The sequence below is a fragment of the Drosophila suzukii genome, chromosome 3 (assembly GCF_043229965.1).
Source record: "Drosophila suzukii chromosome 3, CBGP_Dsuzu_IsoJpt1.0, whole genome shotgun sequence".
NCBI lineage: Eukaryota > Metazoa > Arthropoda > Insecta > Diptera > Drosophilidae > Drosophila > Drosophila suzukii.
In genome coordinates, this window is record NC_092082.1 from 62,394,537 (window position 1) to 62,418,637 (window position 24,101).

General features: G+C 44.1%; 1 protein-coding gene and 1 long non-coding RNA gene across 2 annotated transcripts; one reads left to right on the plus strand and one right to left on the minus strand.

Moving 5' to 3' along the window:
- The first annotated feature begins 282 nt into the window (after positions 1 to 282).
- opa (odd paired) lies at positions 283 to 18,249 on the plus strand. Its single transcript, XM_036819233.3, has 3 exons — positions 283 to 1,539; positions 16,112 to 16,281; positions 16,711 to 18,249. Exons 1-3 carry the CDS (start codon positions 579 to 581, stop codon positions 17,413 to 17,415), a joined length of 1,836 nt encoding a protein of 611 aa, XP_036675128.2. The 5' UTR covers positions 283 to 578; the 3' UTR covers positions 17,416 to 18,249.
- A 1,046-nt stretch (positions 18,250 to 19,295) lies between these two features.
- LOC139353263 (uncharacterized) lies at positions 19,296 to 19,758 on the minus strand. The gene is made up of 2 exons (XR_011604447.1): positions 19,516 to 19,758; positions 19,296 to 19,446 (listed from the first exon to the last, which is right to left on the minus strand). It is a non-coding gene; the product is annotated as an uncharacterized lncRNA (long non-coding RNA).
- Between the last annotated feature and the right edge of the window lie 4,343 nt (positions 19,759 to 24,101).

Below are 24,101 nucleotides of genomic sequence, written 5' to 3' on the forward strand. Positions count from 1 at the left end.
CTCCTCTAACCGCCGGCCGGGCAAGCGGAGGCGCAGCCATTTTCTTGCCGCTGTCCCGCTCGCACCCACGGCCCAGGCCTATCCGGCTGAGTGGTGGCGCGGCGAAACCCACCACGGCAGCGCAACTCACCTCGGCGCAGCAGTACGTTCGTCCTGCTCGCACCCTCCCGCTTTCTATCCGCGATTGCCATTTTGCAGCGCTCATCTCGCTCGCACGCACGCGATCGCCGGCAGAAACGCTCGCGCGGCGACGAGCAGCGAGTTCGAATTCCAGGAGCATTTCAGTCCTGCTGCGCATCTTGAAACGTCAAGTCTTGGCATTCGGCTAGCGTCAAGTCTTGCTGCGATTCGAACGCCCCAGAAACGCAACGCGCGCGAGTGCATTACATAAATATCTCAATCTGAGTACGAATCGAATAGTGCCGAAGCAAACGAGCCCACAGTATACATACAGTTAAGTGACGTGACTCAGTGCGGTGATGGGCTCGCCGGCCTAAAAGTGCAACAGAAAACTTACAGATACAAAAGCGAACAGCTAACAGCTAACCAGATAAAAACAGACCGAAAACTCTCTAGCCATGATGATGAACGCCTTCATCGAGCCGGCCCAGCACCACCTGGCCAGCTACGGGCTGCGAATGTCGCCCAACACCACCGCCAGCAACAGCAACAGCAACCCGCAGCAGCAGCAGCAGCAGCAGCAGCTCGAGATGAGCCAGCAGCAGCAGCAGCAGCAACAGCAGCAGCAACAGCAGCAGCAGCAGCAGCTGCAGGAGCAGGACTCAGCGGCGGCCACGGCGGCAGCCTACCAGAACTCCGGGTACGGGCACTTCAACGGCTACACCTCCAGGGACTTCCTGCTGGGCAGGAGGGAGGCCGACTACGGGGTCGCCGGCTCCGCCGGACAGGCCTCCTCGGCGGCGGACTCCATGCTCTTCTCCGGCTTCCCGGCCCAGGCCGCCGAGCTGGGCTCCGGGTTCGGACAGCACCCCTTCCACAGCCACCACCACCACCACCACCAGATGCGCATGGACGCCTACGCCGCCGGGCACCCGTACAACCACCACGGCAACTTCCCGGCGGCGGCCGTGCACCACCCGGTGGTGCACCACCCGTCCCACCACGCCATGTCCGCCATGCACCCGGCCGGGGCAGGCGCCTTCCTGCGCTACATGCGCCACCAGCCGGCCTCGTCCGCCTCCAGCGTCAAGCAGGAGATGCAGTGCCTCTGGATCGACCCCGACCAGCCCGGCCTGGTGCCGCCCGGCGGCAGGAAGACCTGCAACAAGGTCTTCCACTCGATGCACGAGATCGTGACCCACCTGACCGTGGAGCACGTGGGCGGCCCGGAGTGCACCACGCACGCCTGCTTCTGGGTGGGCTGTTCCCGCAACGGCCGGCCCTTCAAGGCCAAGTACAAGCTGGTCAACCACATCCGCGTCCACACCGGCGAGAAGCCCTTCGCCTGCCCGCATCCCGGCTGCGGCAAGGTCTTCGCCCGGAGCGAGAACCTCAAGATCCACAAGCGCACGCATACGGGTAAGTTCGGCGGTTCGGCCCCGATCTCCACTGATTCCAAAGGGGGTACGACACGAGTCAGGGTATATGATGCAATCTTTACTATTTTGGAGTATATGTGGAGTTGAGACAAATCAAAGCTTTTTTCGAACCCTAAATGATCACTCCGGATTTAGTTGGCAAACAACCAAGCAAGTTACATTTCTCAAACCTCTCTAACTTAAAGTCCCTATCAGTGAAAGCGATTTAAAGTCACAATATTTATGGGGGTAGTCAATATATAAAAGTTTGAGTCAATAAAATGTTTAAAAGCTCCACAATTACATAACAATATGATCTTAAATATTATTGGATAGTATTGAAATATATATTTTTTATTTCACACGCATAGGCATTGTTTGGAAAATACTTTTACCATGACAGAAATTCTAATAATCAATATTGTGAAATGATAAAGTCTCAATTTTCATGGGGGTAGTCAATAAATAAAAGTTGGAGTCAATAAATTTTTTAAAGGCTCCACAATTACATAACAATTAGATCTTAAATGTTATTGGATAGTATTGAAATATATATGTTTTTAGTTTCTCACGCATAGACATTGTTTGGAAAATACTTTTACCATGACCGAAATACTAATGATCAATATTGTGAAATGTTAGATAAGTTAAAACAACTAAAGCTCAGAGGAATTATTTATATATTGTAGTAAATCCTAAACTAAATATATTTTTGAGCTCGTAATCAAAAGACAGCTTTAATTAATAATTAAAATACGTAACTGCTTCTCATATAACTTTGTATACAAATAACTGATCATATAGTTCATTTAGTTCTGAATAACATTTAAATTTTTCTTATCTTGCCTTCTATACTTTAAAAAATCATGTCTTAGATCCGAAATCCTAGATATTTCCATGGCCAAACATCAGTTCACCTTGCCGGGGTTTAACCCTTGCCCTCAACTGGGCAAATCCCGGACGTTGTCGAGTGGGCGTGTTGCCGACGGCAAAAGTCGGTGCAACGCCCACTACCTGGCTTAACCCGCCACTGGCCACTCGGGCCCTCTTTTATGACACCTGTAAAACCTGCTTCTTAAGCCCTTCCCTAGCCCTGAAAATCCTCCTCAAAGTTGTTGTCCTCACAGCGAAGATTATTCCTGCGACTTTGGGTTGACTTCGACTTTTGCGATCAGTACTTCCATAAGCCTGTGAACATCTCTTGACTTTATCTTTCGGATTGCTAATACTTGAGCTGCGCTTTGAAAATGCTGTTTGCTAATGTTTCATTATTTTTCAACTTTGATTGTTATGATAAAATCGATTTATTAACTTTATTACTTTTCCCATTTCTGACTTAATTAATCTGCTGCCTTTTATACCCTCTATTAATCATGCCAAAATGCAGCATTTCTTTTTCCATTGTCTTTGGAGAATAAATCAAAGTCCAAGTTCAGCTTGACATCAACACTTCTGTCAAAAATTAATCAGAAATAAACGTCTGCATTTCGGTATTGCTTTTGTCTGAGATTTAAAACTACAATTTATGTGGAATGGTCGTGATCTATGAGAAGCTGAACTTTAGAGCCCGAAAGCGAGCTTAACGCAAATTAATGACTTTGATTCCAGTGGCTGTTGAACTTGTTCCATTGAAATTTATGGCTGAGCATGTAGGGCTCATTAGAAGCGGCGAAACACAGCCATTAAAATCAATTAACCAGAGGGAAGCCAGGGAAAACAGGCATAAAATGCGAAAACACAGAACAAAGTTGCCAGCCAGCGGCCCAGAATTCAGCATAATTGTTTTAAAATTGCACCACTCGATTTAAAACCTTCCAGCGAAGAACAATGAGTGGAGGCGTAATGGAAATTCTATGGTCCCGGGCTCCCAACATTGTCCCCGTTTGGCAGTGTCCTTCGTTTATTAAACCAGGAATTGGAGTGGAGCAGCAGCAGCACAACAATATTCTGGAATATCCAGAAAATGGTTTTTCATAATGCCCGGCATTTTTTCCCCATTTTTTGGTTTAATTTTGCACATTTCTGTTGCCTCTTTATTGCCGCTGTTTTGTGCGTGGGCCTTAACAAGTTTTTCTGGGGATTATTTGGCTTTATACTTTATAAATTGAATAAAAATATGACGTCGGGCGCTTCGTAATAGACACATTTTATAGTTACCCCCGCTAGAGTCGGAATAAAACGCTCTCACAGATCCATAAATCACAAAATTAGCTGCACAAAAAAGCTATTTCTGTAAATCTTTTCGGACAAACAGTGTTTTCTTTTGCACACTCATCGAAAGGTAATTAAAATGTTTCGATTTGAATTTCGAGACGCCGCCATATTGTATTCGGTTTTGGAACAATCATGTGGCATTATAATGATCTCGGGGTTACTGTGTGTTCGATATGATGATATTTTTGACTAATTTCATAGTTCCTTTTCTCCGAGAGGCCGTGATGCAGCAGAAAGTGCGTTTTGGGGCCCCTGATTTGTGTAGGCCCATGATTGGTTGGCCTGGGCTACAAATTGCCGGAGATAGCCAACATATTGACTGGCTTTCAAGTGGCCGACGCACAACTTCATTAGGCATCGGGATCGGGGCCTTTAACCTTTAACTTTCCGTGGGACTCGGGCACTCGAAGTACGTACCCCCATCCCTCACTGCATAAATCAAAAATTCAATCAGCATCGCTGGCTGGGTTAAATGTCCCTTGGCGCTGGTGTTTGTTTTTATTGCATTGACACCACACCAATGGCAACGGCAACGAAAACAAACACACACATGTGTTGACACGTGTCAAAACTTCCGCTTGTAATCGCTCGGAAATGGTTCTTTGGCACTCCGTGCTTGGTCCTCTCAAAAAAGCCATCGAAACCCCGAAATTGGGGTAACAGTAACACTCGGCGGATTACTGGATGGATGCTTCGCACACATTCCGCTCCTCTAGCCTTATTTTATTTGCGATTGCGATGGTTTCAGTTCTGTTCTGGTTACTCGCCATGCTACATTAAGCTCTTGATTTAGATTATGCAAAGGTTATTTATGATCTGGTTTCCACTCCTCGCCGATGGGGAGTGGGTCGAAATTTGACAAGTGGGTGGGTAAAACGGAGCAGGGCAGTCAAGTATGTGTTTACGGATCCAGGCGATATAGATCTGCCCTAAGTGGTGCCATTAAAACAGCGATAACTGATCGGAGGGGTCAATATACCACGGCAAACAATGAGTTTTGAGATTTGAGTGTGGGATGGGAATGTGGAATACCGGGATTTAGTCAGTGGGTTACGAAATAGCTGCACAGTTGAATGAAATTATCTAAAAGTCTGTAATCTCGAGGGTCGAGAAATGACAAATTGAAATTAACTGTGGCATCCTTCTCTTAAAACAATATATTTATTTTCATCTAGTTTTAACTTTGTAATGCTATCACTGTCAAGATGGATCTCTAAAACCCGAACCCATAAATCCACTCCTCCATTTTCGTTTCACTCCCACCGTTCCCGCCAGTGGAGTCGTTGTGTTAACTTTTGCACTTGTCACCACGGTCACCGTCTGCAATTTTGTCCAGCCTCCTGTCCATCCCATGCCACTGCCCCTCCCACTTTCCCGCCCTCCCGCCTCCAGACTCCACCCCTCGGATCCACAAAAAACCCAACGAACAATCAAGGTTTGTCTGCTCTGCGGCTGTTGTTTTTTGTTGTTCGGGGCTCAGTTGACCTGCCTGCGAGTCTGTGAGTCTGGGTGTCTGGATAGATGGCGTTTATCACGCTGTGCGGTTTGCACACATAGCCATCTTTTTACACGACTCTTTTCCACTGCGCTCCTCTCGGCCGGACCACAAACAACTTTATTCATTAACACCTACAACGGGCCACAGGATCCGACTGCCGCAAGAGCATTCAACAACTTTGTGGTTAGTTTTTATTCGCACTCCCCCGATCCGGTCTCTTCAAGCTCATTAAGCTGCTGCCGACCCCTCCTCACCCACCCGCCTCTGGCTTTCCACCGATTTCCCATCGCCCAAGTGCAACCACTCGCTTTTCCGAGCGCCTTGTTGTTGTGCAATTATGCTGGGGGCAAAGTTTAGCATTCAACATTGTCCTGGTGGCTGCGACCCTTGTTTGATTAGCCCCCCTCCTGCCGGGATCCCCTTTAACTCCGACTCGACTCGATTTAATTGAGTGCAAGTGTTTTTTTAATGAGTCTTTTATGGACTTGTTCGGTCCTTGGACGATGAAGTGAATTATGCAATTATTTACGCTTTCATAAAGCTTCAACGGGGCCAACTAGAGTGGGAATGCGTTGTAAATTGGATGGTAGAATATTTTACAGGCTTGCAAAGTACCTAACACTTAATATACATTTTTGAAATGAGATATAACAGGTACTTTGCAAAACTAAGAGACACACTACCAAATAACTCGCACTGCACAAGCTCGGCGCCAATGGAACAATTTTTCAAAACACAAAATTCAGCCAAGCCAAAGCACTGGCAAATGTCAATGATTGATGACTTTATTGCGGGTTCAACGGTTTTCACAAAAATACACACCAAACAGTCTCAGATGCGGATACAGATACAGATACATCGAAACGGGAGACGAAATCACTTTTTATTTTGCGGATAAACTGTGTGTTTTGGCTTCTCGGAATTTGACTGTTGGCAGAACAATGGCCAGAAGACGAGGAAGAGCCAGCGGGGGAGGCGGCGGAGGAAACCTGCGATGTGCTGAGCTGATTACCTCAGCTCACTACCTGGTCGGGTTCGGATCCAGCCAGGATCTCCTGCCTCCTCCCTCCCGCTGTCGAAGGAACTGACGACCGAAAATCAATTAGACACGCTCTCTAGGAGCGATTCTCGGTCCGCTCACCTAATGACAAATGCATTTAGAGGCCAGAACAGCGAGGAAATTCGTCATTTAATTAGCAGTACCCCCTCCGAGGGCCGAAATATCCACATCCCCGTCACAAGGACACCATGTTTGCATTCGTTTCGCTCAATTTAAAGTGTCAAATACCAAACATGACACACGATCGCAATCTGCTAAAACTTTGACAAGCTGGAAAGTTGGCCCTCTCTTTTTGGAGATTTATGTGCCACAAGTAAAAAGTGTATAAATTTCTGCTGTGGTCCAAGCCTTTGACAGCTGAATGTAAGCAAAGTTAGAAAATTTATCGACTGAACAGGGCGACAGAAACTAGAGTTGAACTTTCTTTGGGCCAAGAATATTTATGGGTATTTTTAGAATCTTTAAAATAATTACCGACATTTTTCAGTTTATAGGAACAGCTTGCAGTATGTAAAGTTCCATTGAATCGATAGGGATAGTGTTTCCATGGTTCCGTTACCATTTTATGGTAAAATAATCACTTAACAAAGCATTCACCGTGCTCAGTACTTGAGAGACCAGAGTCCTAGGCCCACCCGGTCTTTCCTTGGCAGCACCCATTATAATCGGGCATATGCACCCATTCTAATTAGTGACAACCCCCGATTTCGAACCCCCGGCAGCACTCCTAACAAGTTACTAACAATGCTGCCGATCCACATCCACCCGTTCCGCTCGCGAGCAGAGGGGTTGCTTTGCATCTCTCTATTTTCCATGCGTTTTCCCGAATGTCAAAACAGTTTTATATGCGTGCGTATATGTATCTACCTTAACCCCTGGCTGCACCCGAGTAGGAATTATAATTTCATTTACCAAAATGCGAGAGACGTAAAAAACGAGCGATGTTAGCGCGGCAGGGGTTGTCCCCGTCCTCCCAACCCTTTGGCACTGTCATTGTTTTGGTCTTCCATTCGAATCTATTAGTTAAGTAGCCATTTTGTCGGGCTGTTGCATAATATTCGAATGAGAGTGCTAACCCTCGGATGTTCCAGTCCACGGCTGCTCGGACGTAAGCTGCTTACCCGGCTAGTTAATAAATGAGGCTTACTTTTGATAAATTTCCCTCTGCCCTCGGTTCTCCTTCATTTTTGGCCAGTTTTCGGTCCAGTTCCTAAGCCTCGCCACGCCCACTTTGTCATTAGAAGTCGCGCGCAAATTAATTAAATTCCTCACCCGAAAGGAGCCAAAAGTAGCCACGTACCAGACTCCATTCGCATTCCAGCGGATCCCGGCCGAGAGGGCCAAGATCGCAGATAGAGACAGAGCGCGAGCTGGAGTAAAATAAGAATAAGAATACAATTTCAGCGCATAAAGAACTGATCAGCAGCAGACAAACCATAAAATTAAACTGTCATCTTGCATATTTTTTATATCTGCACACGTTTGGGTTGGGGCACAGGTAGAGGATGGAGCCGGAGGTCGAGCTGGAACTGGAACTGAGATCGGGGATCTGGGACTGGGTTTCTGTTTCTGTTTCTGCCTTTCGAGAATTATGGAAAAGTAAGGCCTGACTAATCCTCTAAATCGCGCCAAGGGCCCCGCGCGCAGTGCCCCACTTGTATAAATTAGCTGATGGGAAAAATGAAATCATTATTCATATGGGCAAGAATGTTAAACAGCCAAAAAGAAGAGAGAGTGGGACCGAGACAGCCGGGCAGCGCAACCAGACATTTTTTATAAGCCGGGGAATGCTCTTGCCAAAACAGAGATGACTAGAGAACGCTCGGAATGCTATTTTTATTCTGAATGAATATTCCCCGAAAATAAATCAAAGATTTGCGAAGGTTAACCCAATTAAAGAGTTTTGGAACAGGAAAATATTGTAGCAAAATCACAAAATAAACAGAAACCCCTGTGACCAACATATGTACTCTTCGAGAACAGAGTATGACACCAAGATATAATTCCCAATATTCCCCGAGAAAAAACAATGAAGCAAAAATTGCGATCTCTGAATAAACTGCTATAAGCGTGCTTGTCAAATCAGCTTAGGTCCAGATATATGCATACTTGCGGCTTTCTGCCTGGGACATTTTCGGATCGTTTGTCGCTTTCGATCAGCCGAATTTGTAACACACGAACGCCTCCAAGTTGTCTGAGGCACAAAATGTGATTGTTTAACCCAAAAAGCCGCCTCGGCGGGCACGCAATTTGTTGTAAAAACATTGTCAATTGCAATTAGAGGCAGAACTAGCGCAGAGTTTGTGTGACAATCTCCTGTCAAACGGCCGAGTTTTGGGCTAAAATTACAGCCGCCAACGCGGAAAAAGAATATGGAATGGAAAAATGGATCCGCAGACTCTATGACGCATTGCCGACGGCTACTGTAAAAGCGTACTGCGGTCTACTTTGCCAATTCCCGGGCTCTCGGTTTTGCGTTCCCAGTTCTCAGCATGATCGAATTTCCTCACAGGACCCAGCCGAGTGTAAGCCACTGCGATGTGATACTTTCCCCTCGGTTTTCGACATTCAGATCAATTTGCTAAGCCCCGAAATTTGGATGTTTTGTTACTCGAGTGTTGCGAACATAAATGCAATTTAGTTGATGTTTTGATGTGTTCATTAGGCAGTATCGTTAAGATATACAAGGTGTTGAGGTGCGAAGGGAATTGAATGAGGTGTGAAAGAAGACCTGGTCAAAAATAAAGATTGGAGGTGGATTTCGAATTTCACATTACCTGGAACAGATTTACTACTTTCTAATGGGTCTTGAGTGTTAGAGCATGCACTCCCACTTCTACCGAAACCATCTGCTAACCTAATTCCAATCGCTGATCCCAAATATCTGTCGCCTGATGTCATCGATTGGCTTTATCTCAAACCGAATCTTGTTAGAACAGACAACTTTAAACTTGAACAAGCCATTTGAGATAAGGAACCCATCCGAAACCGATCTGAGACCCCGAGTCGGAAGGTTCAGCCTCCTTCAGTTGCCGGAGATGTCACATCGCATAACCAAACGATGACAATCTTGATGACATTTTAATTTCTGACAAACAGCCGAAGAGATTTTCTACTTGACGGAACTCAAAAAAATAAACAAACAGAAGGGATACCCAAGAGGGCGAGGGAAGGGTGAGTGGGCTGAGAAGATTAAGATCTTAAAGAGCGCTAAAGAGCAAAAAATCAGGCCGGGGAGATACCAAACACCGATCCGTGACCGAGCCGGGACAAAGCAACACCTCTCCTCTTCGAGAGTGTCGGCCCGGCCGCCCTTTGTTGTGGATTTTGGCATTCCACTCCTGCCTCAGTAACAGCATTTCCTCCGCTTTCTTTTCGCAAGCATTTCCACCGCGTAAGCAGTTCATTCATGAGGCGGTTGGGACATCAGCTGCTTCTTGGGCTAATCCCGGCCGATACTTCTTTGTCAACTGCGCCGACTTTAGTTACCATTTCTCCCTCGGCTGTGTGCCCTTGTTTGTAAGCATTTTGGGTTCAGACAATGGGCTTAGTGCTACTTTTACTTATTGTCTACGATGCGTTTGTCATTCGAGTGCACTTTGAGCCGTTGTCTTTGCAGAGCCTCCTTGAAAGTGGCGTACATCCTCGGACTTTACTAAAAAGACCGAACTAGTCATTGGAGCTTACAAATTGTATTTTCATATTTGCACTTGTTTTAATGTCACTAGTACTTATAATGTCCTAAGCTGATCAATCTTATTATAAATCCTCCTCCTTAACGTAATATAATACCAATTTCACACGAATTTCTTAAACCTTAAACTTGTACTTGCATGAATCTCTGTTTCATTCCACTCATTCCTAACCTAGCTTTTTCATAACCCTTTGCGTTCACCGAATATGAGTTCGCCAAAAACCTTTTGCTCACATAACCGACCACAGAACACACACCCTGCTTTGTACATGTGTGTATATAAATTCAGTCCGCAGATAGACAACTAGCAGAGCTATTAGTAAAACAATGACAGCAACAGCCTTGCTGAACACGAGTACAAGACCAAACATGGCCAGTTCGTCTGGCTGTGACTGCGTCTCTGACTTTGGTTTCTCCTTCTGCTGGCTCGGCTTTTTTTGGACCCCGACCATTGGAACAAATTTTCGACAAGTTTGCCATGCAACTAACGCCTCTAACACACATTCGAGGTGTGTGTGCGCACAGAGATATATGCAAATGCCCGTTTCCGAGCATGTATTCCTACCTACATGAGAGTGCGGCTTGCATTTAATGCATTCAAATTGCAATTTCGACTGGAGCAGCCAGAAAAACTTTTCCAGACTTGGCTGACTAAGAAAAAGACACACGGATGTGTGTGCGCCCGGCATCTGTGGCTGGCAACCTTGTGTAATAACAAAAATTTGTTCACAAAACACAATTTTGGAGTCGAGCATTAAACATACAATTTTATGTTAGGGAGGGAAAAGTTTTTGGAGTTGTTAATTCATTGAGAAATTTATAAGCCTGGAGTACGAAAACCTCAAGATGTATAAAGGTCTCGTTCGCATTGAAGTTGATGTAAATGCATTTTCAATGTTCAAATGATGACTTACGGTTGCGAGTTAAGTCTCTATCGCATTTCCTTACACCCCCAGTTAAGACTTCCTTCCACTTTCTCTATCTTCCCAATGTAATTTCCCCTCATTTCCTCATTACGCACAGCCGCCAGCGAAGTGTAAAATTCGGTGTGTTTTTGTTTTGAAACATTTTCCCAAAAGTATCTGGCGATGTGACTACAATAAACCGCAGGAAAACCCAGAGGCTGAGAATCTGGCCACTGACCCTAGTGTCAATTATTAACGTATCACTTGACAGCAAACGGCAAAGCTGCAAACAAATAGCGAAAATTATGTAAGGACCGAGGCTGCTTAGCCGGGAAACGGGGATGGGATGGGGTCAGCATAATCTTCGGGATCGTCGGGCACAGGGAGGGATGCAGAAATCATAAATCATCAACGAATTCACTCAACGATGGTTTTTGTCAAACAAACAAACAATGGACCGACTGTGTGGCAGACCCAGAGGTAACTTCTCCGCCCGAGGGGTGCACATCCACATCCACATCCACATCCTCTTCCTCGACGACGATGATGATAATGATTATACTCTCCCCGATGATGAGCCCGAGGATTTTGCATTTGGCCGTTGACAAGCGGCATTCATTGCACTTAAATTATGATTTTATTATTATTATTATGGAATGGAGCGGAATTGTTGGCCATTAATTTGGTCATCAAATGCAGGCAACTGTTATAAATATTCAAAGTAAGCGGCGTGTGGGAAAATGTGCTAGATAGGGTGAAAGGGAAATGAGGATGGTCAGGACGACTGTTAGGGAATGGATGGAGGTTTTCGGATTTAAATTGCAGACTGATGATCACGCGCTACACTCGAGCCTCACCTGCTCATCGAAGACATCGACGATCCTAACAATATTCCCATCTTCAATAGTCAAGCCCCCTAACTACCCCTAGCGGAAAGTGAGCTATTCGCCAGCAGAGCAAAAAGGGGGAGCGAAGGAAAATTGCCCATTGAAATGTAAACCGCCAGGAAATCGGGGTTTGGCTTTTTCCGGATTTAACCGTATAGGAACAAAGGAGCATTGCGGAGGAAGGAGAAGCGACAGCAGCGGAAAAAATGGATAGCAAACAAACAAACAGATACAGATACAGAGACAGATACACAATGAGCTCAGGATTCTCAAATCCGAGGAGTGTCAACAACCCAGACGGAGGGGTCGGAGATAGTAGAGCGGCAGGCAAAAGTAGCAGTTTTGTTATTGTATTGTTAGATAATAATAATCATATCGCATTGCATGCTGTTGACACATGAGCGATGATGATGCTCATCCCTGGCATCATTATATAAAAAGAGCGAGGGATGGCACCAGGACCCGTCCTTTGTTCCCTTTGAGGGCGAGTGCTGAGAGGTCCTTAAGCAGGCAATAAATATTTACCAGGGCAATTATTTAGCAGCAATTAAAGCGGAGAAGCGCGATTGCGGAGCCCTGGTATCCCTCTGTTTAGCGCTCTGCTGGCCCATTCCGCCGCTTTTTGCGCTTTTTAATTAATTCCACTTCGAAATGCCTTTAATAAGCAACTGTCACTCTGACGGCAGAAAAAATGTTTTATCTGTGCTGTGTGTATTTTTAATTTCATCTGTTGTTTGTTGCTGAAAATTAAAAACCTGATTCACTCCAATTAATCAGCGACTGTCAATGATGCTTAATTTGCATCGCCTGGTTAGCAGCGATCACGTCCAGAGGCAGGGTATTATGTGTACATATGTAGAGTGCGGGGGCGGGACGAGTTCGGATCTCCTGTTGCTTCCTCATGACAGCCTGGGTATTTCTGGATTGCACGGTACTTACGGTGTTTATCGGCAATAAAGAAGTTTTAAGTTAGGCAACAAATTCGGGTAAACCCTCCAGGCAATGTAAATATATTTTACCATTAAAAATACAGTCAATAAAACTTGTTTTTATATATATTATATCATAATTAAATTGTTATATTCAATTCTCATAGCAATATTCCTTAAGTTAAAAAAACATACACATCCTAACTTTATAAACTCCTCTTCCTGACCCAAAACGAAAAGCATATTGTTGTCTTTAGCATCCCAACATATTTAATAATATACAAGCACATATTCCAGCCTAAAAGAAAACACTTTGGCAAAACTCATTTCTTTTTTTTTGGGCTCGACTACGCCCAGAAACATCAGAAAGCCCCCTACCCACGTCGGAAAAGAAACAACGCCCCATAATAGCCACAACAAAAACAATTTCAGACGGGAAAATGGAGGGGGCTGGGAAAGCAGGGGGAAAGTTTGGGGGGTGGAGGAAAGGCCGTCGGCTCGGCACTCGTCTGCAAATGACAGCAAGCTTTGCAGCAGTTACATAAAAGCCAAAACATGTGCCATATATACCAACAAACAATGCCGTGGGTACATATATTTAATATATATGTGGCCATGTACAACTTTCTTGGCTTAACCCACGCACACACACACACACACACAGTCGCAGAGAGGAGATTACAGAGCAACCCCAAAAATATAAGAACCACCCCAAAAAAACAAACAACTCTGCAGCTGTACACAAAACGCCATGACAGGCAGTCTGTGCCGATTCCAATCGTTCCGCCCGCGAGGAGCGATTTTTTTTTAGGAAGTTAACCATTTTGGGGCTTTCCGCCCAAAGGAGGGAGGAACAGAAGCTCCCGCTAAATATGCAAATCACAAAACAGCCGGCCTATTTCGCAGCGACGCCTGTATTATGTACCCAGCGACTTTGCCATTGGATTTACTTTATTGAAATATTTAAATAAGTTTGTCGATTCGCACAGCCTAAATGGGATTTGCCGGCGAAGGGGGCCCACTGTACTTATGGCGCCTTGCCAGGACGAAAAGGGTGCGCCGAGGATGTCTTTCATGTCGCCCCGTCGGAAGGGGAAGTCGAGAAACGTCGTCTGAAATTGACATTTTATAAATGGGCGACGGTATTTCGGTTATTTTCCCCTGGACCCATCGGACCCGAAACTTAAAGCAATAAAACATATTTAAATTCCAGTTTTAATGCCCGCCAGTTCGGCGTGGAATGTGAAAATTATGCGTATTCTGCGCTGCACTTAGCCGGGACCCGAACCCTTTAATGTCCTTGGCCGCAGCGCGTGCCGCATTCTGCGTCTCCCCCGCTGAGCTTAGACCGCAGCGCTCCAGGAGATGGATATGTGGATATCTGGATATGTGGATGTGTTCTGCACTGTGTTCTCTGTTCTCCGTGTACCGAGTTTCCAGTTCGGGGGACATGGGATATGGCCTCAGCCAGGCACCGATGTGCCGCTGGGTTCCCCGAAAATAAGGTGATAGGACTGATAGCACATAGCAGCCCAGCGGGTTGGCGGAACCAAGTCAGCTGCCTGTCCTATTTATGACTAATTAGTGTTTAAAGATAGCGATTCCCACAGTCACCTGATAACCGTGGAGTGATGATAAGGCTGGGCCAAAGCGTAACGATATGTTAGGGCTAGACACAGAGTTCTTTACAATAAAGAGAAGGTTTTACAGATATTGTACTTTCTTATTTAGTTTTACAATTGTCTCTAGTACTAAATGTATGTAAATAATATCACCCTAACGACTTATCTGGCGCCTCGTTCCATTGAACTCAATCAAAAAGCGCGCACAAGTTGGGAATTCGAAGCATGTCGAACTGCATTCGCCTCGCTTGTTCTGTTTTGGGACCCTTGGGGCCTGTCACAATAATTGAGTTCCAGTCGCGCTCCGATGGCACTTCTTGTAATGCTTATTTATGAGTTTTAAATTTTGACAAATTAATAGAAACCACAATAACAATCACAATGCGACACGCCATTCAAATCGAACAGCATTTGTCTGATTTTTGTTTATTTATACATATCTCCCAAAGCTCTCTGACTTATTACAGGTCTCAAAATAAAAACTTTATTCAAATGCGGATAATAAAGCACATAAATTAGTATTAAATTACATAAAAGACGAAAAGATCCGAGACTTGTTGAGCTGGCTGCGCAGTCACCGCTGGACGTCTTTTATAAGGCGGGCCACAAAGCCCTACCCCGAAACCCCACCTGCATGGCCCAGCTGCGCCACTTTTCCTTAACCCTCTACTCGCCCTCGCCCTCGCCTCCCCGATGCGATTGTCATTGTCCGCTTTAAGCTCGAGGTGTGAAAATGTTCGATTATTGTCATCGTCAACGGCCCGCGTGGGTTTCTTTCGGGGAAATGGGGGCCGAGGGGATCTGAGCCGCTTAGCTTCAATTGTCATAAAACTTGTGGTGCATGTAATGGCCGCTTATCTGCGACATAAATGCCATATGCTAAATGGCCTTAGCCGGAGATACTTCTGTGCATATCTCACTGGGCTTGTTTATGGCCTTTAACAGGCGGGTAATATGGCAAGTGATTGAAATTGATGGGGCAAGCAAACAATTATCAAGTCATACTTGAAGATAGATATTTAAATTTTAAGTTTTCCCTCGCTTCGTTGATTTCCCTGAAATCGTTGCCAAATTTCGGGTTAGCCCTTGGATCCATATTATTTATGGTTAATCCTGACTTTATCGCCGTGCATCGCTGTCAAGATTTCCGACTCCACACCGCCATCAAAAAATAATTTTCTAATAAGCTATAAAATATCACTTCGGGCTAATCGAGGGAATGTTTTTCTTGTTTTTGATCGGAAAAGGTGTTACGCACACGAATCAAATAGTAAACGTTAACCCTGTGACCTTTTCCCTTTACCCTGCCGCTTTTGTTCTTGTGCATCCTAAGAGACGCCCAGACGGACGGAGAGACAAGAACAAAAAGGACAATCGGCATCGGCACAGGTGAAATTCGTGGACGGGTCACAGGGTCGGGATCCCTCGAACAATGGGCCTCTTGATCCCGCATAATTTATATGATTTCTTTCCCCAGTTGTATGTCTTGTTGTTTTGTTATTGTTTTCCCTATAAATATGTTGGACACACGGGTTTTCCCACCTTTATTAAATTGTGTGTGCAGGACAGTTCATAAAAACTGTGAGCCCATAAATGGTCATCGACTTTTCGTTGTTGCCCTTGCTGGTGCTATTATTTATTTTATGTGTGTCACATAAATAATGCTATTTATTGCTACACATAAGCAGCGTTATATGGTTTAAGAAGTGTTTTCTGTGTCTATTGAATCTCATCTAAATGTTTCTTTTTCCTGCCTACTTTCAGGCGAGAAGCCTTTCAAGTGCGAGCACGAGGGCTGCGATCGGCGGTTCGCCAACTCCTCGGATCGGAAGAAGCACTCCCACGTGCACACGTCGGATAAGCCCTACAACTGTCGGATCAATGGCTGTGATAAGTCCTACACGCACCCCTCCTCGCTGCGCAAGCACATGAAGGTAAGTTGAGCTCGAGTTATATACCTTCCACAGGACCAGACCTTATAGGTTCTAAAATCAAAGACATCAAAATTGAATAAGACTTGCTAGGGCTAATGATATGCTGGCAAAACTCAAGGGTCGAGTTCCATTATATAAACGGTAGTATTTTGTTTGAAATATACGTAATTTTTTATAATCAACGCTTTCATTTTCAATCATTATTTAGATAGAGCTTCTATAGATGTATAGATCTTAGTGAAAGTACTCCCTTAAATGTATAGCCAAGTAATAAGAAGTATTTATTGGAACCAAACCAAACCGCTATCACCCATTTTAAAATTCCGAACTTCCTTATTCAGAGTGGGCTTCTTACAAGTCCAGGACCTTAGGGATACCTTTTGATAATATAGTACTAACTCTCGTCCTCTTCCTTATTTCTCACCCCAGGTGCACGGCAACGTGGATGAGAAGAGTCCATCCCACGGCTACGACAGCGAGGGCGAGGAGAGCTCCAGCTCGAGCATCATCACCGGCGGAGCCCAGACGCCGCCTTCGACCCGCTTAGACGGAAGTGCGGGCAGCAGCAGCGGGGTGAGCAGCCTGAGCGGGGGCAGCGGCATCAAGTCCTCCCCGCACTCGATCAAGTCGGAGCCCAATCCGATGCACAGCGTCCACCTGGGCGCCTCCAGCAGTGGCAGCAGCAGCACGGCCAGCAGCAGCGCCTCCCACTTGCTGCAGCAGCAACAGCAGCAGCAGCAGCAACAGCAGCAGCACCAGCAGCAGCAGCAACAGCAGCAGCAGCTGGCCGCCCATCCCAGCGACTCGAAGTCCTCGCCCGCCCTCCAACTGATGGCCGCTTCCGCATCCGCCTACCTGCCGCCCCCCCTGGGACCCCCTCCCTCGCATCACCACCACCACCCCCATCACCACCAGGCAGCGCCCTCTCCGGGGGCAGCGGCCGCCTCTGCCTCGATGCTGCATCACAACCACCACCTTCTGTACCACCCGGCCGCCCAGCACCACCCACCCAGCGAATGGTACCACACGGCGGCGCCCAGCGGCTCGGCGGAGGCCATGAACCCCCTGAACCACTTCGGGCACCACCACCACCACCACCACCTGATGCATCCCGGGGCAGCCACGGCGTATTGAGAGTGGGAGAACTGGTGGCCCGAGGAGCCGCCGCCGCCCCCCGCCCAGCCGGTGGCCACGCCCACCCCGGGCGCAGGGGGCGGGACAGGACCAGCGCAAGGAGCCCCGGAGGAGTCGACCTCCTCGCTGGACTGGATCTGCTGCCAGCGGCTGCAGAACCTGGCCCTTGTGGCGCAATGTGAAAACCAAATATTTCTGAAAGTTGAAGAAAACACTTTGAACTTTTTACCTGATAATTGAAAAATTGCTGTTGAAACGAAAGTCGAAAACTCACATTTTGATTCGTCTTTGAACACGACTATTATGTATTTTAAATATTAATATACAAAAAAAGAAGATGTACGATCGATAAATTGCCTAATTTTTTGCTATTCAACTGTTATGTAAAATTAAACGTAGTTTTCTAGTTGCAGAACAAAAACAAACTAAAAATAACAAAACTCGAAGTAATCTTAATGTAAATGTATAAAATATGAGTTAATTATCGCATACATGTAAAAACCGCACTCGTAACTTTAACTTTAAACGAAAATTACTTAAGCATATTGACTACTTAGCCGTTAAGACTTAGCTAATTTTTTGTCGGAGCTGCTTTCACTCTCATTTTCCTCCCTCCCACCCCAAGCTTTCTAGTACAAAAATTGCTAACTAATACACTGTAAAAAGAGTTCAACATCGAAGGGATTGGAAGCTACATCGCATATACGTATATACATTTTCGGCCTTAGATTTCTTCAAGCTTAAGTACGCAGAATAAATTTAAAGAGTTTTCAAAAATCCAACAACAAAAAAACCCACAAAAACCATCAAGAAAATAAACAGAAAAACAATAAACAAGAATGTTTAATTTATTTCGGAGCGATTGCGTTGATTTGGGTATGGAATAATGGAGCATTATTCTACATTTGTTCAAATGATATAGGGATTCACTTTCCTTTCTCAACACTTAAAATTATACTTATGTTTTCTGCTGAGAGTCATGTGAAGTTAAAAACCCACATTTATACTAACAAAAGTATATGCATTTATAAAGCATCAAGAAGTTCCAAACGTAAAATAAGTTTGTTTCGCTCTACCACTAAGATATGCTCTTAGATCCAAGCAAATAAATCTATCAAATTACATATGCATCGTTGCATCGGTACTTTATAAGACAAATTCGATTTCCTGGTCCGATTTGAACTCCATTTCAAAACCTTGGACTTATTTCCATCACAATCTATATGGTTCCCACACGCTCTCACTGACCGTTTCATTCCGGTCGTTCCGCTTCGATTGAAATGCAAATGGGATTCGCAAATTTCTGATCTGTTAATTAAACGCATTTTTTACGAACTCTCCAGCCGAGTGGGTATATATTTGGATAACCATTTTAATTGACGGAATTTTGTCATGAATATTTATTGCTAAACTTCGTTAATTTGTTTTGATTGGTTCAGCGGAGGCTGGCAAAAACAAATTTTATGTGTATGTTGGGCAGATCAAGTTTCCAGGGGCTAAAAGTCATCAAAGTGTCTTAATGGCCGACAGTTTGTGGGCTAAGCGATGTTCATTAACATTATCATAACAGAGGGTTGCTAAAATAAATTATAAACAGCCAGTGGGAAAGTGTCTAACGTGAAATTGTTTCTGGCGAAAAGAGTGTGATTTATTTCACGAATTTCTTTGCCGGGGACCTCGGCTGATTTCAGTTGATGAAAGGGCCGTCAAAGACCTGCCACGGTTATTTAGCGGCCGAGGGGCCGCAGAGAGTGTGGATAAAGAATAAAACGATTTATGTTTTTTTAATTAACCCAACAATTTGTTACGTGCCTCAAACGAACACGGAGGCACACACATCCATGGACGGTGTCTAGGCTAGTCGAGGGTTCGGAGCCGTAACGAATTCATATTTTGATTTATTGAATAGAAATCGATTGGATTAATCGAAAGAAATTATATTGCAGCGGCTGGCTGTCGACAAAATTTGCTCTGCCTGTTGCGGCTTTCTACCGCCGACCCCGCCTGTCTTCGAAAACCCCAACGACTTGCCTGTGTGGAATTGAAATTAAAGGATGAAATCAGCCAGAAAACTGTTGTGGCGTGCAATTAAATTTTTACCTGTATTCCACCGTCCCAGGTTGGCCATAAAACGAGTTTGGCTTGCTTTGATTTCAGTTCGTTTACGGCCAGAATATGCGGGCCCCATATAAGCTTTTGATTGGTAGAAAGAGCTGGAGAAATGGCAGCCAGAGTTAATTGCCAATGTCAGGGGGTTCAATTGAAGGTAGGAGAGGGACTGGTACCAATTTTAAAGTAATTTAGTATGTAGGAAAAACCAAGTCCAATGGGTACAACTGAGTATTACCTATATATAGCTCTTTTCAGCAAAATAAAGGGATAGTTTTCCAGAACCAACTAAAAATGATCTTTCTTTGCTCACCAGCAAGTTAGAAATAAGTATAGACGTTACCCAAAGTTATGTTTAGGAACAACAAGAAATTAGTTGTCTTACTCGCTTTGATATGCCTATTAAAAATTCTGGCGATCTCCCCCTGCTAGCAAACCTTATCCGGGAACACATCAAAACATTGGCAAACTCCGTTCCCATGACGGAGCCCAGAACCAGAAACCTTTAAACAAATCAAGCCACGACCACACAGCCACCAAACAACGTCAACAACTGACACAAAACAACAACCAAAAGTACAAAAAATGGCCAAAAGCGAGAGGGAGAGAGAGGAAAACTTGTTGACACACGGCCCAAAAGCTGGCTCTGTCGTCCAGTCTCTTTCTGGCCAGCTCGCCCTCTCCCTTGCACAATGGCGCGCTCTCTTTCTGTGTCGGTACAATTTAAGTTTCAATAAGCGACTATTTGTTGCAATTTAAGCTGAACGCGTTTATAAATTGACGACGGAAACTGCCGTCGACTGCGACCCATAGACAGGCTGGTAGAAAGGCCGCGGAGGGGGCGGAAGGGGCGGGACGGGGTGGAAAGGGGGTGGGGCACTGCATCCAACTGGGAAATAGGCAGGTAAAGACCCACCGAGTGACGGGGCCCCCGGACGTTTAAATTGAACCGACGAACGTACACATGCCGCTCACAATTCCCAATGTAAAGTCTAATTTTCGGTTTTTACAAACGGTAAATATGGCCTGACACTTAAATTACATAAATTAATTTATACTAGCTGTGGTTCCTATACTGATTTATGCACTCTTTTTGTTTGTTTTCGTTCGAGGTACTTTATTATTTTTTCTTTTTTCGGCACGGCCTGGCGGATTTTGTGGCTTACTAATTTTTGCGGTTGTCACATTTTAATTGAATTATTTTCATAGTTGTCTGGCAAACTGTTGCGGTCGATAATGAGAGTAAAAGTCGGCTGAGCCGGAAACAATTAAAATAGTTTTAATCACTAAAACGTAAAAAACGCCCTAAGCTATTGCAGCGTGCCGAAGTGAGGTCTCATTTAACGCGAATTTTCAGTAAGAATAAAACTAGTCCTATAGCCTGGCGCATTTATCCTCACCGGCCCAAAAGCTTCAATTTCAAAAATATTCACTTTACAGCTTTACCGCTTCTTTTTTCTTTTACTAGTCGCACAAGCACTTCTGGTGCGCTTCGTCACTACGCGTACTGCCATCCACAGTGATATTTTCCTGATCGGCAGCAACAGCCCGGTCGATCCAGCATAACGAAATCAAACTTTGTGAAATTCTCTTTTACTCTATGTTGTAATTTTTTAAACATTAAAAAAAAAAAATCGCTAAAATTGTATATATTTTGAAACCCGCTACTCGTAGAGTAAAAGGGTATACTAGATTCGTCGGAAAGTATGTAACAGGCAGAAGAAAGCGTTTCCGACCCCATAAAGTATATATATTCGTGATCAGGATCACTAGCCGAGTCGATCTAGCCATTCCCGTCTCTCCTCCTGTCCGTCTGTCCGTATGAACGCTGAGATCACGGAAACTAGACTATTGGGACTTGGCATGCAGATTCCTGAGCTTCTTGCGCAGCGCAAGTTTGTTTCAGCAGCGTGCCACGCCCACTCGAACGCCCACAAACCGCCCAAGCCTGTAACGCTCACAATTTTCATGCTAGAAAAAATTTTAACTGAAATGCATTAGACTTGTCAATACCTATCGATTGACCCAAAAAAAATTTGCCACGCCCACTCTAACGCCCACAAACCGCCCAAGCCTGTGGCGCCCACAGTTTTTATGCTAGATAAAATTTTTAAACTGAAATGTATTAGTCCCGCCAATACCTATCGATTGAACCAAAAATACCTATCAATTGACCCAAAAAAAGTTTGCCACGCCCACTTTAACGCCCATAACGCTTAAATCTGTCTACCGCCGGTAGGTGGCGCATTACTTTCTCGCTTTGCTGCTTGAATATCTCCATTTCCCTTTTAAGCTGAGTAACGGGTATCCTTATTCCTTGTTTATCGACTGAAGATGCGAGAAGTGCTATATAGTGCTAAAAAGTTTTTACAAATTCTAAGCATGTCTTTCTAATATATTCGTTTCGACTAAAAGTTTGTTTATGTGAACACGATTGCGATTTTCTTTAAATTGATCCCTTAAAACTGATCACTGTTAAAGAAATTTCCCGTGCAGTTAACAGTAACTACTAGGTATCAAGCTTAACCAACTGGCCAAATAAAACTACTGTAATTTATTAATAAGATTCCTATTCATTGCTAGCAAGAAAATTTGATTAAAAAAATAAATTTTGTATGCTTAAAAGATAGTTTTTGTTTGATGTAGTATAACAAGCTTTCCTGTAGACTTGTCGACTTTAAATTACTCAGGTATGTTTATGTCAATCATTCTACGATACGACTAATTGTCGTTAATCGGGTCTATTGATTTAATGTCAGATCATAATCCAAATCAGGCGATAGCTACTGAGTAATTTATTAAAGCTTTACACCTTTTTTGTTTAGTTGGGTTGGTCTAACTTTATATGAAGAATAAGAAATCTTGTTACTATCGGCATCACTTATTGTTCTGCCTTCCCAGTCGTCTGAGAAATTCCCTCATGCCAACCAATTTTTCATATTACAAATTCTTTTATTTTCATCACTTTGATCGATGGGCTATAAGAAAACAAAAGACTTGAAAAACACAAGTCAACAAAATAATTAAATGAAAATGATCTATTGAATAATGTTATGAGGCAATTTAACTATTCGAAAAATGAAATGTAATATAAACATTATAGAGAGTATTTTTTATATTTTTATATTTTTATACTGATGCAAGAGTATTGAACTTATAGGGAATAAATTATTATTTATTGGATTGTAAGAAGAAGTATCTTATGAGTACCATAGCGTGAATTTATATTGTGCTTTGTAAACTAGTGTAACAACACCCATTGGATGGTGGAATAGCAACAGTACGGAAAAATACAAACGATAAATAAAAGTTTTGGAACAGCTTGGACACGGCGCAGACGCGTTGGCACCACCATCAGCACTTTAACGATAATTTTTACACTTTGCTAATAGTTTTTTAATCAAAAATTTAACGCCACACTCGACTTACAATAGTTTTTTCCGGCAACACACCCAATCCAATGCCGCATTCCCCGGCCACCGACCACACGCGAGCTGGGAGAAACCTTAATTACTTTTCGAAGTGCAACCAAAGATGATAAATTATTGGGCTGGGAAAGCCAAGCAGATCCCAGACTGTCTGTCTGGAGCGATCGCGACTGACCAGGCTTATTGAGTTACGATGTCAGTGGAGGATCATTAAAATTACAGACAGTACCGGCCAGAAACTGGGTTCCCAAGAAATCTCAATGGCAGGGACCAGCTGGAACCCTTGCCATCCGAATCCCTTCCCCCACTCGCATTAAAAGTTTTGTAATTTTTCAATATTCGCACACAAAACGAAATTAGCTCGTTGGAGGATTGGGATCGGACTTTGGATTCGGTCGGGATCGGGGTGGAATCGGTATCGGAATCCCAACGCATGCAAATTTCACAGGAATCAAAGGCAAAAGATGGGGCAAATACAAATAATAATAAAAAGGCTTATCCCAAGCTGAAAAGTCGTTGCGGCGTTGTGACTTATGGCTGAGCTCTTTTTATGCTTTGGACACTGTTGCTTTCGTCTCGCTGCTGCACTGAGAAAAAGGGTTTTGTTAATGTTTGTGAAACCCATGTGAGGTAAATAGTGCCACATGTTCTTTGTTTAAGCCGGAGCATATGTTAAACCAAGGTACAGGAGGTATATGTTGAAAGAGTATTGATAAATCAATCAAATTTTAGGTGCAACCATTACTTTATTGCCATGAATGGAAACTTACCTAGTTTTACTATTTTTAGGTCACAATTCGTTTAAGTAATAAAGTGGGAAGTAGTCATTAATTTATTCAAAGAATTTGACTCCTAATTTTCCATTTATTTTTTCATTTATAAGTATAGCCCATTATAACATCATATACCTAAGAACTAGAGAAATTTTTGATGTGTATATTTTATAACAAAGCAGTATTGAAAAACAGTGTGACCTTATATCTGCCCTCCCTATGAAATTTACTGGACGTTAGGACTTACACGATTAAAAGGCAACTCAACTTCATATTTCTTATCCCTAAACCAAAATGACTGTTTGAAGCAGAAGTAACGAATGTACCATTTTGTACAGATCCCGATCCCTAAGTTTTTAAGCACCCTCTGACTAAT

Bases quoted from the DNA above. Each gene is read 5' to 3' on its own strand.
- opa (XM_036819233.3), top strand. From the start codon at position 579: ATGATGATGAACGCCTTCATCGAGCCGGCCCAGCACCACCTGGCCAGC. The intron at 1,540-16,111 runs GTAAGTTCGGCG...GCCTACTTTCAG, and splicing joins CCACAAGCGCACGCATACGG to GCGAGAAGCCTTTCAAGTGC. The intron at 16,282-16,710 runs GTAAGTTGAGCT...TTCTCACCCCAG, and splicing joins CGCTGCGCAAGCACATGAAG to GTGCACGGCAACGTGGATGA.